The 17,629-nt window shown below is 42.3% G+C and overlaps 1 protein-coding gene across 6 annotated transcripts in view; it reads right to left on the reverse strand.

The window, feature by feature from the left end:
* tead1b (TEA domain family member 1b) overlaps positions 1-17,629 on the reverse strand; it is a 78,174-nt gene that overhangs the window by 30,087 nt on the left and 30,458 nt on the right. For 5 of the 6 annotated variants that reach the window (XM_013138566.4, XM_010881033.4, XM_010881042.4 and 2 more), the window contains exon 3: positions 16,023-16,275. In XM_013138566.4, the coding sequence (XP_012994020.1) occupies positions 16,023-16,224 (202 nt within the window). In that variant the 5' untranslated portion in view covers positions 16,225-16,275. Of the gene's footprint in view, positions 1-16,022; positions 16,276-17,629 lie in introns of those variants that run through there. The other variant, XM_034297576.1, reaches the window with a different exon arrangement.

The following is a 17,629-nucleotide window of genomic DNA, read 5'->3' on the forward strand; positions in this document are numbered from 1 at the left end:
TAATATACTATGATTTAATGTCATTATCTGTGATTGAAAAAAGTTTGAGAAATGCATACATGTAGGGATGTCACAATACCAGAAATGTTGTAATCAACACCAATACCAGTGAAATTCCATGATTCTCGATATCCAATTCGATACCACAAAAACAAACAAATAAATCCCATGTACTTCAACATACACTTCTTTTAATAAAAACAATGGAACATTACAAAAAACAACAGTGGCATGTAACCTTCAAGTAATAAATAAAAAGAAACAACTATTAACATTACAAAAAAGAACAGTGGCATGTAGCCTTCAAGTATTTGAAACAAACAGCACTATGCTTGAAATACAATCAATCATCTTTTTATGGCACAGCATTTCAATTGTAGTACCCAGCCGAGACATGAAATAAAAAAGGTCAACAGGCTATAAATTAGAATAAATAGAACACTGATCAGGCCCTAAATGATCAAGTCCAGCACTGGCATATAGCCTTAAAATAAGAAAAGCACCTGACACAAGTAGAGGAACTGTATGAAAAGTCCAGCTCAAACTATATTGCTGTACATACAAATAGCAACAGTAGATCTGGATGTCCGTCTTTGAGGTGTTTCGCTAAGTTGCATGTGTTTCCTTATTTTGTCTCAAGTTCGAAGGCACTGTTTGCATTCAGATTTTTGCAAATGTATTACCCCCTATTCATCCGCTTTGAACGCAAAGTATTAACATACAGAAATCTTACAGTTTTTTGTTTCGACGAGTCGAGGCGGAGCTGCAGCTGCACCTGCCTCCCTCTTTCACGTGTTGGATCATGTCATGTTTTCAGAATTTTGGCATCGACGTGGTACTGAAGAATAAGTTCTCTTGACATCCCTACTCACACGCACGTAACGGCTCCTGCATACCCTTTTCCTAAATCATCTCCGTGCTAAGCTCCATACCTTTCTCCAAACACAAAATGTATTAATCAGAATCCTTTCATAGCCAGCAATTAAAATAGTTATTATTGGCCATTAAGCTTGTTATATTAGTAATAATAAATATTTCTGATTTACAAAGATTGACATTATTTTCTCACTAGTGAACATGGGATTGAAGATGCTCTCTCCTCCCCTCAACTCCCAAGACAAGCACACATGTGGGCAGCTCCTAATTCTTCACAAATCTAAGGGTAAGAATTTCTCTCCAGTCCAAACATGATCAAATAATCTGTAAGGTCAGCTATATCTTGCTTCCACATAATATGGTTTCTTTATCTATTTGATGTTGTTTAATGGGCTGAGGAATTGTCTATGTAGTTATGTGAGCTAAACCAATGCTGCAATTCTATTATTACTAATCCCAGTGTGTTGTAGAAGTGCCTTTGGCAGCTTCAAGTCTTCTTGGGTATGCCTGTACCAGCTTTGCTGCCCAAATCTAGGGTATGCCTCTACCACCTAGATTTGGGCAGCTTCTCCTATTCTTCCTTGTCGATCCTCTCAATGTATGTCAAATTGAATGTGGAGCTTTGTTGAACTACGATCTTTGAGTTGTTTTCATGCTAAAAGATAGATTTTCTGTGGGCTCTGGAGCAGGTTTTCTTCAAGCACTTCACTATATTTTGCTCCGTTCATCCTTCCCACAATCCTGACCAGCCTCCCAGTGCATGGCACTTAGAAACATCCCCACAGCATGATGCTGCCACCATAGGGATGGCATTAGTAATGTGAGGCCTAATAGTTCAATTTTGGCCAGAGAATCTTTTTCCTCAAGCTCTCAGAGTTCTTCAGACAGCATGTCTTTCCAAAGACACTGAATATCCAAAAAATACATCAAAAATTGAACTCTGTTAAATTTCTTGTAAAAAAAAAAGACATTAAACATAATATTTTCCATATACAAATGAATTTCTGGGAAGTAATATGCAAATTAATAAAAACTAAATTTGAAGTATATATCCAAAGACAGTGTGCTTATAATCTGTTGCAAATGAATGCATTGCATAACTAGTTTTATGAACTTATAATTGTCTGAAATATATTAATCTATGAAACAAATTGCTGAAATACTATATAATCAAATTTTCTCTCAAGTGATTTATTTCCAGTTTGCTAATTTAGTTTTTTCAAGTTGATAAATAAATAGAGGTAGTTCTTCTGATGGTTAGGGTTATGGTTTTCCTAGCCACGGCACCAGAGTGAGTAAAAACATGGCAAGCAACCATGGCCAAGAATTATTCAGTGGTAATAGATCCTTACTTTCACTTTTAGAAAGTGGCCAACTGAATAGGCTTTGCCAAATTCTCGTGACTCCTGATATATAAATTTATAATTCAACCCAGTAGAGGTCGACCCTCACAGACACTCAAAAGCACTGTGTTTAGTCTTTAAGCCTGATTAATGGAACACAAGTCTCATTAGGTGGCGCGAAATCTGACCGCTGATCAATTAATTTCTCCGTACAACGCCTTTGTACGTAATGAATACCTCTTTAAAAGTCAATTTATTTCTGCCAACACCAAAAAGAAATCAATACTTAACTTTAATTGACCTTAAAATGGGCTAAAAACACCAGTATTTAGGGAGTGGCTGAGGTAATGTGTCAGGTGAACCATGAAAGATTAAAAGGTGGGGTATTTCTTCTCAAGCTAACAGGCCATCAGAAAGCAACAGATCACGTACCAGGGCTTTGTGGAGACACAGAGAGGATTACACCAGCCAACCTCTGCTTAATGGTGACCGTTTCGGGACAGGGGCGAAGAGCTTGAGGCACCACAGATCACTCACTGGCCCTAGCCGGCTCTACTTCCTCTTTCCCTGGCCGGTCCTGCTTAGGCGAGCCAGCAGCTGAGCCCTCCTCCCCCTCTTAGAGTGTGGTATGCTCTCACAGGGGACCAATATTACAGCCAGCTCTTGTCTGAATCACTATCAATTAGGAGCCACTGAGTATATCATCACATACATTACTGCATAGGCAGGCCTGGCCGTTGGGTCGGGGGTAGGAGTGGGGGAGGAAGAGCGAGGGGAAGGGAGGGACGGACTAAACAACCAGGGATGCGTGCAACAGTCGGACTGGCTGCTGGACTAATCTGTGAGGACGGCGGTAATTAGGAGTCCCCTGAGGAACTCATGGCGGTGCGCGGCCAATGTGTGAACATGACGCTGGCAGCCAGGCACCTCCACCCCCTCCGTACCAAAACACAGTCAGACACAGGGTGGAATCAATATTTTCAATCTCTCAGGATCAATCCGGCATCTGAACACAAAGAGAAACCTGTTAGCGGTGACCAATATCTGTAAATGACAAGCCAAACTCTGTGGGCCTGATGTGATTGGCTTCTACTTCTCTCTGCGTACGCCTCTTTAACTCACGTAGGCTCAAAGTACAAACCTTGTCTGGGAAAGTTGTAAGAAAATTCTATCCTTTTCCAACAAATAAATTCCACACAATCTTTACTGTCAAGGCTGTAACGGTCTGACAGCTCCAATCAGTCTGGACGAGATAGCTGCCTGCGAATACAGACCAAACACCATCATAAACCTGTAAGTATACAAGTCTGCAAAGACTAGCTCTCTTGTTTGCTTCTTTAAAATAAACACTGTGTTGGCACGGTTAGTACATCTCCAACCTGGTTATCAAGATCCCTCTTCCCAAGATAGATTTTTATCCAAATTGTTAGGGTTCTAAATTCTGCATGAAGAAAATATGCAACTATTTCCACCTGAAAATGTGCCCACTCTGTCCACTCTATCCAAATGCTTGCAAATATAGTGATGCTAGGCTCCTTACAGGATGACATTATTATGAATAAAAGCAATACTGTTTTCATTTGTCAGCAGCCACACATCAATCATCATTGCACCAGAGTAAGATATTGAAGTACATGTCACCACCCTCTTAACTTATTTCATATGTAGCCTATAGACTGTATGCTTCACAGGTTACAGTGGGAGTACCACAGAACATAAGATTGACTCCAAGTTTACTAAAACATTACGGTTATCGCATCATAATGTGTGTGCATGAACACATTCATGTCGACATTTCTTGCATGATCCACATCAGTGTCATAATGTTGTGGTCCTTACACTACACAGGAAACAACGCCGATTTTAGACCCCAGATGGAGTAACGAGTGATGGACTTTGCAGGGTAGTGGCCTGGTCTCCAGTGGAGGGTGGTGCCAATTGTCTCAGCGCAGCCCAGAGTGCAGGCGAATACTTCGTGGTTAAGAGACCGATGTGTTAAGAAACAAAAACATCTATACCACACCTCCTGTGGAATGTCACAAGCATAAACTGGACATCACATAATTGGAGGGGAGGCCATTTAGTGGGGAAAAAATGTCATAGAAATAAATTGAACAAAACAATTATGGTGAAAAATGTTGTTTGTTTTTTTTTAATATTAGCATCTGTCACCAACTGATGAAAAGGCAGCTGCAGTCTCCCAACAGCTGCTGCCAATATTAAAGGTAGCAATGCTTAAAAAAACAAGTCTTACATTGCAAAAACAGCATGATTTAATCAGTGAAGAATGGTTGGTCTGATCATTATAAAGGAAATTAAATTCCTTTATAAATTTCATGAATGTAAAATAGTTTTATCCTCAGGACTGATAGAATGAGAGACACTGTCACTTTAAGAAGCCCGTAGTTCCTGTGTTTTATTCAAACAAAAGCAGACGATTGGGAGCATGCAACCTGAAACCAGCCCAGTTCTTATGTCTCCCACAGGCTTCACTACTGGGACACACCCCTGAAAAGTCCCTGAAACACACAGGCTACAGAATATTCCCTACTAACCAAACCCTGCTCTTACATGCAAATATCTCTTGATAAAACATAGAGTAAATCTCTCCATGCGGAAATCACAACTGAGGACACTAACTCAATGTAGTCTCTCTTCAAGTCAGTACAAACATAGTACCATTAAAAAGCACATTCTCTTTTCTTTTAAGAACCGGATGGGAATCGAAAGCCTGAGGGTTACACACAAAAAATCTATACTGTGTCCTTTACATGAGCAAAAAACAAACACTGTATGATTGAATCTTCTGTACAGTGAATTACCGTTCATACTCTTTGACATTTTACAATGACATTTTAGTCTTTAAGCAGACAAGTCTTTTCCAGAGAGATTTACATGAGCAATTATTGTTAAATGCCTTGCTCAAATGTGCACAGATTTTTACCTTGTCAAATCAGCCACCTTTCAGTTACTGACCCAACACTGACCACTAGGCCAGCTCTGTTTTTGTCTTCTAGCAGGTGGTTTAGCCAACTCGTCTGATGTCCCCAGATTTAAATCAAACCCTGATTTGGAGGATGAAAACCCTCCAAGACCCGAATTGAATAGCCCTGCATTAGGCTACAGTATCTGCTGCTCGGGACACTGAGGTCTGTGTTTGTGCGCGTTCGTTTGCGTGTGTTTGTGTGTGTGCGCTCTTCCTGGCTTGCTATGAGCGTGCTTGTGCGTATGTGTGTCTGTATACATTCGCCTGGATTCTCAGTTTCCTAAAAAAGCTGAGATTCCGTGGTGCATTCCATGCTGATGAGGACCCAACGTCAGATGTGCCTTAACATACCAACTGAGCTCCTCACATCCAAAAGAGAAACCAGGCTGCATCAGAGGCAGATGAGAATCACAACGGACATATCACTGAGGCTGATGGATTTACAAAACTTACGGACAATTTCCTAAATGTCAAAAAACAAATCAATAACATACGACTTTTTCAAGAATGTTCCTTAATTTAACAATGAGGATGAATGTTATTCCTCTCTGTAAAAGCTTAGGGCCTGCTGCCCACGCCTCTTGCGGTATCTATGGGTGTTCCTCAAGGTTCCATTTTTACTCTTTTTGTATTTAATTGTCGTTGCACTCGCTGTCAGTAACTCCCTCACCCAGTGTGCTGTTGAACGTTCAACGTATTTTAATACTGTTTGGTGTCTCGTCTTTAAACTCAATGCATTTTGCCTGTTCGTTATTGAAAATGAAAATTGATTGTCAGTCAACTCATAAATTACTGTTAAATGCAAAATGATAATAGGAAGATACCAAAAGTATTTTCATGATTCAAGAACATACCACACTATCTCTGCCGCTATCGTTGCACTGCAAGTAAGCCGTCTCTTTAGCACTATTTAAGCAACTGCCAATAGCATCACGTCACCCACTGGTCGACAAATAACAACAACATGTGCCCACGGCCCATTGTTCTGGCTGAGCAGCCAAGCGTGCCGACCCACCCCCCAACCTGACAACCTGAGGCCCCGGATAATACGGCAGGCAGGCAGGAATCTAAGACAAGTGCCAACATGCCATGTCTGGTCACACCTCACACATAGGGTCTCATAGTCATCACCGTAGGTCAACTCTAAGGTCTGCACTCTAATGACACTCCCATTAAGGATAACAGCACTGATCATTACATAAAGCAGTGAATCTAAATGGAAATCCACTCTTTAAGGGTGCTATTTAAAGTGATATGACAATCAGACCTGTTTCCTTCCACCTGTCCTTCTACTCTTAGAGCAAGGCCTTTTGAACACACACACACGCACACACACCAACACTTCTTTCTATATGCCACAGGCACCAAACAACAACAGGTGCAGACAAGCAGCACCAGAATTGTCAGCACTGAGGCTGATTTAAAGTGACAGCACAAAGAGCACATATAAATGGTACCCTCCATGAATTTTTAAGAATATGCCATGTGCCTTTGAGCCTTGTAACTGAAACAATCTCCTTTTGAAAACCAGAAAAAAAAATAACGAGCAGGCAATTAGAAGCATTGTCCCTGAAAGTAAATGAAATATGTAGCGGGACTAGGAGTAAACATGGAGACGGACAGTTCAACACAGAAAAGTATTTACTGACTGACCCAGGATGACTGCATCATTTTGGTGTGTGTCAACCTCTGAACTCATGACCTTTAAATCCTTTACATTATTCAACACCACCCCCTGCTATTCTCACAACACCAACATCCAGCCCGTTCTGACTGAACTCAGATTACACTTCAAGGGGTCATCTTATCAGGAGAAAAACACATCATGTAATTGTAATTCTTCCTTCGTGTGTGAAAACACGGCAGTGTTCCATTGCCACAATGGCTCAGGAACAATGAGGGGATTATTGTGGAGGTGTGTGATGCCTCTCCGGCCTGAAGTTCCGCACACTCCATTCTGTGTGAATGCAGGTGACTCAGGGAGCCTGAGCTGATCCCAGAATTCCTCATTACCTGCACAACAGGGGACCTCAGATCTGCTCGCTGTCTCTGAGAGTGCTGCAGGGCCAGCGAGGTGGGCCCCGGAGGAGCACAGCGCTGGGCCATCGGGGGCGAGCCAGGTCTGCTCATTATGCCTAATTCATCCTTGGCATCCCTGCAAACCAAGTGCCACTTAGTGCCCAGAGGAGGGGCATGGGTTGGCCCACTGATGAGATGACAAAGAACACAGCATAATAGGACAGCTTTGTTTCAAAAAGACACAAGAAGAACCCAGGCTCACTCTACGCTGACTGATAATGTCTTCAGTAGGAGCGTTCTAAGTACACAAATAACAAATTGTTCTATACAGGATCCTGGCTAGGTCCACCCGGTGAACTTGGGGCTGCACGCTTTGGATAAAATATTGAATCGCAGTTTTTTGGACAAATATTGCAATTACCGGTTATGATTTAGGGTTAGAAACGTGGGTGTAAACAGTGTAGATAATCACACTTAAAAATAGAGATCCTAGCCTACATAATGTGCTAGTAAATAGAATAAAAATTGAGTTAAAGTTCAGTGTTTTTTCCTAGGGTTGCACAATATTGACAAAATATGATATTGCGAATCGATATTCATTTCGATATTCTTAAACATATGTAAAAACACAGAAGTTATGGGAAAACCCATCAAAATAGATTCATAACATATGAAAACAACAAGTTTTCTTACAACACAAGGGTTTATTTCAACTATTGGTCTGGTACAACATGAATAAATAAATAAAGACCATGTCTACAGAACAGGACATGTTGTACTGGTGGTACAGCAGACCTGACAACCCTGTCCAACTTTTCAGAGTACCATACAGATGCGGCAAATTGAGGTTCAGAAATGCCATTTGCACGTGCATTTGCCTTCATTGCACATCTATACATCCCATTTGTACATTCATTATACTTAATACCTGTACATTTTCTGCCCACTTCTAGTTGCACTTCTGGTTAAATGCTAACAGCATTTCATTGTACTGTACTTGTACTGTTCAATGACAATAAAGTTGAATCTAATCTAAAGTTTTTCTTAGGGTATGCCCCCAAGTTTAATCTCTACATTAGAGGTACGCTTGTCTCTCAAAACTCTCAAACAGGGACAATAACAGGTATTGGCTTTTGAGACATTGGTGCTTAATCAACACTAAAGGCAAAATCCTTTTGAAAACACAAAAACAAATGATTGCATGGACACAGTTTGCAAACAAAAATCTTTGAACGCTGTTCGCTATAAGAGTCTGGTGTTTCAGCCTATGTAAAGTGCCTATTGTATTTCTTGGCAGCGCCTACAAAATTTAAGATTTTAAATTGATTAACTCTCAAATCTAGTGCAAAGGCATTTTAGAAGCATTGTCTCTATAGCTAATACTGGACACTCATTCATGCTTTATCGCAGTCTTCTAAACTCCCGACTCCATTTAATGCCAAGATGTTTATATTTATTTTGGATTATACTTTTGTAATTTTTCTTGTGACGTGGATAAAAATGACAGTTACAGTCTATCACGTAACATTTTGGCCACTAACTTTTCCTCTTTGAACTCAGTGGTTTCTTGTCTCCCTGAGCCACACTCATCTGCTTCTCAGTCCTTCCTTTTCTCTCGCTCCTCTGACTCGCTTCGCTCTCTCTCTCTTTCTCTCTCTTTCTGTCCTTTCTATTGTTTCACTGTCTCTATGGTCCTGTCCCAATATCCGCACTACGTCCTAAGGTCTTCCGCGAAGTGCACACTTGTTGGAAGTGCACTTAGCGGCGTAAGTGCGCAAGGGCCCGAAGAGCAGAATTGGGACAGTTCTGGCCATGTCACTTCCGTTGGGCCCAGGAGACCAAAACATGGCTCCAGTCGCAGTGTTAGCAGTACTCCTGCTCAGAACTCACCACCAGTATATCACTAGAAGAATTTTCAATTACACTTAAAAAGAAATGTCTTCTCCATTCCTCGTCGCCACGGTCACAACTCTTCCCGGACCACCGATACTGTGACAGGACCTATAACAGGACCTATAACGTACACTATGCATGACGTACGTTACGCAGATACTGTGACAGGACCTATAACAGGACCTATAACGTACACTATGCATGACGTACGTTACGCAGATACTGTGACAGGACCTATAACAGGACCTATAACATACACTATGCATGACGTACGTTACGCAGATACTGTGACAGGACCTATAACAGGACCTATAACGTACACTATGCATGACGTACGTTACGCAGATACTGTGACAGGACCTATAACAGGACCTATAACATACACTATGCATGACGTACGTTACGCAGATACTGTGACAGGACCTATAACAGGACCTATAACGTACACTATGCATGACGTACGTTACGCAGATACTGTGACAGGACCTATAACAGGACCTATAACATACACTATGCATGACGTACGTTACGCAGATACTGTGACAGGACCTATAACAGGACCTATAACGTGCACTATGCATGACATACATTATGAAGATACTGTGACAGGACCTATAACAGGACCTATAACATACACTATGCATGATCTCTCCCTTCACTCACATGTTGTCGAAGTACACACACACGTCACGTCGTATGCTTCATAATGTACGTTCGTGTAGTGGAACCGTGCGTTCACACTTGCATGTTACAGGGCAACTGGCCAATGAAACCTGATCATTATATAGTGGTTTCAAGCGGGCTCTAAATCGAACACAACTAAGCAACACAGCCAATGGATGCATCTCTCCAGAAAATAAACAGAATATCACATACTTTCCGTGAAACTTTTGCAACAGGATATTGCGATAAAGGTATTGAGTCAATATATCCTGCACCCCTATTTTCTCCATTTATTAAGTTTGTTTGTGGGCACGGACAATGTAGCCAAAACTTTGAATAACCATGCTGTTGTGTATGTGGGATAAAACATCTTGGTGCCTCTCGCTAACTTGAAGCAGACGTCTTCGCTAGTAGTTGCAGTGTTAATTCAAACAATGGTCTGATTGATATTAGAGAATTGGGGGACTACGTCATCATAAAAATTTCCAGTTTGAGGAAATGTTAGCTTCACTGTAACGTTGACACTATCTGATGCGTTAAGCATAATGCATTAACACTAAGTCAACACTACTCAAACAGAACAGCTTATGTATGCAGCTGCCAACACCTCAAATATGTTGACACACTAACACTGACATAAGCCCAGTTTTCTACCACCGGAACAAGACAGAAATACAAAGAAACTGAAACTTTGTCTCTACTTTGAATTCACAAAGCCAAACACATCTTCCAAAGATATTACTGCACAAGAGGGCTAGATAGGTTGGTTAGCTAATACGTATATGATAAAAAATATGGAGAAACAGAATGGATGGAACAGATGAAAGGTGACACCTGTTCTATTCATAACATTTCTATGCATTTTCTTAACCAACCCAGTTCATTACCACGGAGAGGGAGATGTGAAGCACTGTGTTGAAGGCACGCCACTTTTATAACCCTAACCCAGAGGCCTCTACAATGTCTGAGACATGTTTCCATATTCATGTCATTTACATATTGTACTCTATTGTTTATGAAGAGTAACTATTTTATTTCTTTGACTCCAAGTGTCTGTATTCCTAATTGTGTCCTCATTAGGCACTATATGGTTCATGATCTATTCCTGGGTTCATTTTGCATAATTGGCCAAGTAAACAACAATGAACCAGAGCAAGAAGGCATTTCATTTTCCTTCTTTACTGAAACCAAACGGCCACCCGAAAACCACAATACGACTGCACTCTGGCGCACCGCCTCCCAACAATCAGCAATGTAGCACGACTTCAGGTAGGTCCTGTTTGGCCAACCAGATGAACAGATCATTAACTACAGCCTTTTCTTATCTGCACATCAGACATCTACTTGAAATGACAGAAAGCAGTAAACTTTTCCCACGTGCAATCTAAACAGATGCAGTGTAGATTGGGCAGAGCCCAGAGAGGGCCCAATCAAACAGCCTCTAGGATCAGTGCATCTCCTCAGACAGATGGTTGTTTCACACATCATATCAATTTTTTCAGTCACGACATCACTGCTCTATCCCAAAAATATTATATTTAGACAATTTTTTCATATCTGTGACAGTTAATTGCATTGTCTAGAAACGTGTCATTTTGCTGTGCTTATGCAACACATCCACCAGAGGTTAAACACCTGGGAAAATGCAATATATTCAGAATTTCCAAACCAACATTAAAATCTAAATACATTAAATACATAGTGTAGGGCATTTCGTGTATCAACCTTTATTTCTGGGTTGAGGTAAAAAAGAGGCTTGAACAGCGGATTAATTATGTAAGTAAGCAGCAGTCTGGGGGCTCTTTGACAGGGGCCACAGCCCCTTTCTCACTGTGCTTTTCATGATCCTCTCATCAGCCAGCCCAGGGCCAGGCTCTGCTTACCATGCAGCTGTGCTGTTGTTCACTCCAGTCACAATCAACCTCTGAGACTGGGCACAGCGCCAGCCCTGATGAGACTCAGAAAGCCCTTCAGGTAAACACCGCCACGATAGGCTAAGAAGTAGAAATTAGGCATTGTTTTGAATGGAGAGCCAGTTGCTATAGAGACTGTTGCTAATTAACTGTACTTGGCCCAGGGGTAACAAAGGGCTTAAGGGCACTCAAGGCGGTTCCTCTTGTGATGAGTTTCAGGCGTGGTACCCATTGCTATTCCCAGGGTCTCTTGTCACCTAAATACCTGTGGCTCCACCCCTCGCCAGTCACAGATACTTTAATACCCGTGGCTCCACCCCACTACCTCCTACTTATCACAGATGCCTTAATAACTGTGGCTCCACCCCTTGCTTATCCCAGATGCCTAAATACCTGTGGCTCCACCCCCAACCTCCTGCCTGTCACAGATGCCATGAGAGGGGCTCTGATGGCCTGTCTGTCAGCCCATCAGGACAACGGCAAGGACCAGCAATACAGGGCTGTGTGAGGGGAGACGCTGATGGTTGGCAGGGCCCAGCTCGCCCTCTTAAAAAACAAATCATTGTGGCGTTTCAGACCAATCAATGCCCTCCATCAGCGCTGAGGACCACTTCATGGCTTTCTCATCATCTCTGGTGGCATCCTGAAGTGATGCCCTGCAAGCACGAGCAGCTCACTAATGGAAATCTGTAGCATTCAGGGAAAAACAGACACATATCTAACGTCGTAAACAAAACGCTTCAGTGTTTCAAAGGGAAATGCAACAGGTCTGAATGTGATATGAGGATATCTAAGCATGAGTTTCTTTCTGGTAGATCTGCTTTCACTGATGGCTACTGCTGGAGATAAACCCTTTGTTCTCCATTTTTCAAAACAACACTGGAATCATATGTCCCAACAATTAATGATTTGTGAGGAGGGAGAGAGGTGCGAAATTCCTGAGGGAGATGAAGAGGCTTGGTTGTGAGATTCCTCTCAGCTCTCCAGCCAGACACAGTGTCTCCTGCGAGACAACATTGCCTCATTGATAGACACATCTCTTCACAGGGTACAACACCAATGACTGCCTCCAGCAGTCTACATTGGCATTTTTCAGAAAATGAAATGACAATGCCTGATCCATCTGGGCAAACAGTAAATAAAAATCGGACACTAATGGTTGATTCGCTTGTAGTCTGCTTCTTATTATTTCCTAAGTTATACCAAACCCATTTTAAGCAAAACATTCCCAATGAAAAGGCAGCATATTTTCTCAACCGGGTAGTGCTACAGTACTTTTAATGGCTCAGTGGCAATGAGTAGAGTCACAGTTCACGCTATGATGAATTTGGCACTAGGACCCAGCAACAGCTGCAGGGTTGAACAGAAGAGCTAGCCCTGCCCCCATGCAGAAAGAGCCCACTAACACACTGAGACTCGCTCCAATCTGCTCCCCTTCCAGCCAGCCCGTCCGCCTCACAGTCCCGCCAAACTTAGTTCGGCACTGAAAGAAGAGCACGCCAACCAGCCTCCCCAGTCCCAAAAGAACCAACACAAATCTTCCCCCACACACTCTCTTTCAAAAGCTCTTTCACATAGTGAATACTGGCACTCAACCCAGTCAGTCTTCAAGGTACAATAAACAACCTTGTATAGAGCTTTCCTCTGCATGTAAGTTTGCTGTCCACACAACTTTTGGATCTGTGGATTTCATCAATCTGTGTGCTACCTTCAGTATTTAACTTATAAGTAAAATGGCTTTCTCAAAGTCAAATCAGAGGCATTACATTAGTAGCTGGATGACAACCAATGTAATTGGATGGTTCAGTGTTACAAAAGCCTTGCAGATCATGTTGTTCTCTTGGCAGAGATGTGTAGGCATGGTTTTCACTATCACCAGGCCTCAATCGTGTACTGGGCTTCAAAGTTTGCTACAGGGCCACCATTCCTTGAAATATGAATGTTTCCTTAGCGAGAAGGATGGGTAATGAATGAACTTGGTACTGCCAGGCCTAAGACAGCCAAAGGCATCTCTGACTGCCTACTGCACGGTACAGTACTGAACAACAAAAAGTATCTGTCCTTGTCTGCAGACAGGAGGTTAGAAAGATTTCACAACTTACTGACTTTCGATTGTCTGGTTAAGAAATAGTTTTGGTTGTTTTGCTACAATATCTCTTAATGAAACCAGTATTAAAAACATAAATTATAGTGACAACAAAGCGTGAATAGGATAATTGGGTCATGAAGTCAGTCTCATACAAAAGTTAGTTTTGTCAGAAAATTGCTATGGTCTCCTAACTATCCACAAAACAATAAGCAGCACACGCATTAATTTCAAACACCTGTTTGATTTTCTTTTTCAATTAAACAAAACTGGGTGTGTGGCAGATTTCAAAACTCTTCCACAATAGGACAAACAAGTATTATAAATTATTAAAACCCCTATGCCTATTCACACACAGACAGGGTCAGCTCACAGATCCATTTCAGGGATGCCCACTCAATCAGTAACAGATTTCAAAATGGAATGGAAACTAAATGTGTTCGTGCAACAAATGTTAACGCATCGGACTGCGTTGAACCGAATCTCATTCACTTGTTCCACCAAACAAACTGATGTATTTTCACATTAAAAGTATCTTGTATTTGTAGGCTATGTATCGACATGTGTATAGAATTGTACTTGAAAGGAGAGATGCATATCCCTAATGTACTGCTGACGGAGCCTGTAGTCACATACAGTACATCCCAGTCTATATTTCAGTGTGACGGGCTGACAGCTCAGGCCCAGAAGCAGAAGGCCACTCCCAGGATTGTGCTGGGTGGGTGCAACCGGATACCCAGCACATCTGGCATAGTTGACCTCCACTCAATCCCCCTGATCGTAGGCAGGCCAGTGTACATTCAATACCCCCAACAACACAACCACTGACAGAATAGCTGTAAACACAACTCTCTATGACACTTCCCTTAGAGAGGACCAAACACAAACAGAGCAGAAGACAATGTATTTTCCTGAAAGTGTATAACCTTGAATCGAAAATGATCATATGCTTTATGCATCAGCTGAGCCAGTACAGGCCTATCAATTCTCCCAAGGTTTGAATATGACAGAAAACACAGTGTGTTATGGTAAATTACATTTTGTAGTATTTCTGAAGGACGACGTGCCTCAGCTAAAATAATTAGACCATTAAACAAACTGGAAGTTTACTTTCACTTCACTAAATTGTATCTCTAAACAGAGAACGATCCCAACCAAAACGAAGCTGGCGTTTTTATTCGAGGGTGTCCAGTTTGCACTAGAGAATCTTGCCCTTGTGTGTTAATCATTTAAAACTTGCTACGCAGTCCTGTTTGTTGTGCTCTAATCTAGAGCAGGGAGGGTGGAAGTGAGTTTCCTTGGCACTCCCAGTCTACTTGTAGAGGAAAAGGGGGGGGGGGGGGGGGGTAGAGAGATGGTTGGTCATGTGGTCCCCTTTGTACCGGCAGCTGAGAGTGGTTCGCTGCGACTCCTAGACTTTACAGTTCGTTAGGCCGGAGGGGTCACATGACAGCTGCAAATGAACGCCCCGAGGGGCTTTCTGCTTTCACTTGACACTGACAGGCTGTGAGAGTCCAACACCACAGAAAGAAAATATTCCCTCTTTCCATGACATCACCCAGCCAGGAATGGGGGATGGGGGGGGGGGAGGCACAGCTGGTGGCAGCCGCATTACCATCTGCTCCTGAATAACAGTTCATGCTGCTTTACTTATGGACTCCTACTTCGGCAGAGCAAGGAAATAAATGTATGGCCACCAGGAAGCGGTTTTAAAAGTTAAATGATGTCACTACCACCTGAAAAATATTTTAGATTTGAGGCTCAATGCCGCTGTTTATAGATCAATATCAAAATATAATTATCAAAAAATATGTAGTATGTACTGTCAGTGTTCCATTAAAAGTGTCAAAAATCGATTTTTTACTAAAACAAATTCTTAAACAATGCTTTGGCAAATACTGTCTTCAAGTGGGGAATGGTAAAATCCCAAACTAGCTACTATTGACAGGTTTAGAATGACTTATAGGTCAATTTACTGCTTGCTGCAAACCTGCTGATTAACAAGGTCCTATGTAGATTGTAACTTCAATTCAGCAACAATCAGGAAATAACACTTACCAATTGTTGTCACATATTAGCAGTGTTTGTTTTATAAGCTGTTGCACAATATTATATGGAACACAGGTAAGGCAAAATTATGACGGGAGTTGGACTTGGAGCTAATCACAACATTATTAGAAAAGTGAAGAGTTTCCAGCCCATCCCTCACCTACCCACCCACATCCCAGACTCCAGGTACTCACCATACATCTTTCCCTCGTCTGAAAGGATGATCTTCCTGCGCCCACAGGGGGGATAAATGGCCAGGGCCTCCTGGAAGCTCTGCTCAATGTCGGGGCTCCACACCCCCTCTGCATCGTTGTCCATAGGCTTGTCGGCCGAGTCACTCAGTCTTTCCATGTCCTCGGCAGGACTCTCGCTGCCACTCCAGCTGCTGGGGTCCATGTCGGTGCTTGGGCTCCCCAAGCCGAAGCCTGGAGCAAACTAACGAGAGACCTAGAATTGCCAAAAAACACAAGCCATCCGTCACTCTCTGCAGGACAGACATCTGCCTCTAAAATGTCAACACACTGCCCATGCCCAGTGGACAGTAAGTTGGGGGGCCAAAAAAAGAAAGGATTCTCGGCCTACCTGTCTAGCTATGGTGTTAGTCAATGAGGGTCAATGAAGCCCTGAAACATTGCTTCATCCTACTTTTTGCCACGCACAGTACTATTATAATATTCTGTGATTTTACTGCCATTTAGGACACAGAGGATGTGATAGAGGTCAAGTGCAACTACTTCATCAGAGGATCCCTTTTATTCCTGTAGTTGTAGCTTCCCCTCATTTCCTCTCAACGCGGTTACAGCTGAACGTAGAGGTTAAATGAATAAGCAGGCTAATAAAACATAGACTGCAGATGAAAAATATAATAAGGGAATAACACTTAAACACATCCACTGCACCTGGTATCTTCTGTACAGGAGCAGTTAAAGCGTTTATAACCAGCTGCCTGGACTGTCAAATAGACTATTACATGTGGCTGAAATTCATGTAGGAGAACAGCAGAACATCTATGAGTCAAAAATAAATAAAGAAGCCCACTCCCGACAGGGCACAACAATATATGTACCGTTTTAGACTCCAAATACCTCTCTATTAAAGGAAATACTACCCCCCCCCCCATTTTGAATTCCCCCTGACATACAAAAGCCCATTGTGAGATTCTAAACTTTTCTTTGCATTTACATTGTGTAAACAACTTACGCTGAATAATAACCACAACAGAAACTCATCCAAACTGTTAGAATGTGAGCTAAGATCATATCTGTTAGATTGTGATGAGTTCATATTGAAATAAGGCCCAGAATAGCACCTAAACTGAAAATGTGGCCACCTCCTCATTCAAACCCATGGCCCATGAAGTTACTCATAAGAGCAATGCGGGTATAAATGTATTCCCGTAGGCAAGCTGACTTGAATGTTAACAGTGAAATTCACAACAACTGGGGGACATTTGATAGATGTCCTTAAAGCCCACTTCCCAGTCTCCCTCCCCACTTGCTCTCTACCCTCTCCCTCCAGACGACTGCTTCCTCTCTAGGCAAGGCATCCTATTCAAGCAGCCCAAGCTTTTGTGACGTGAGACGAGCAGCATATGTTTCTTCTAGAATGTCGGTTTGTGAGAGAGGAGAGGGGGATGGGGAAAATAACTCACAGAGAGTGGAGGGAGCTTTTACTGAATTCCGTTTTTGTGCGCTGACTGCTGACACAGCACAACTAACTCACAGACTGATGAGGGAGGGGGAAAACTCCCATTTCGACCACTAAATGGCTCGGGATTCTTCTCCCGCCCAACTCCCCCACC

The sequence above is a fragment of the Esox lucius genome, chromosome 2, assembly GCF_011004845.1.
Source record: "Esox lucius isolate fEsoLuc1 chromosome 2, fEsoLuc1.pri, whole genome shotgun sequence".
Classification (NCBI taxonomy): domain Eukaryota; kingdom Metazoa; phylum Chordata; class Actinopteri; order Esociformes; family Esocidae; genus Esox; species Esox lucius.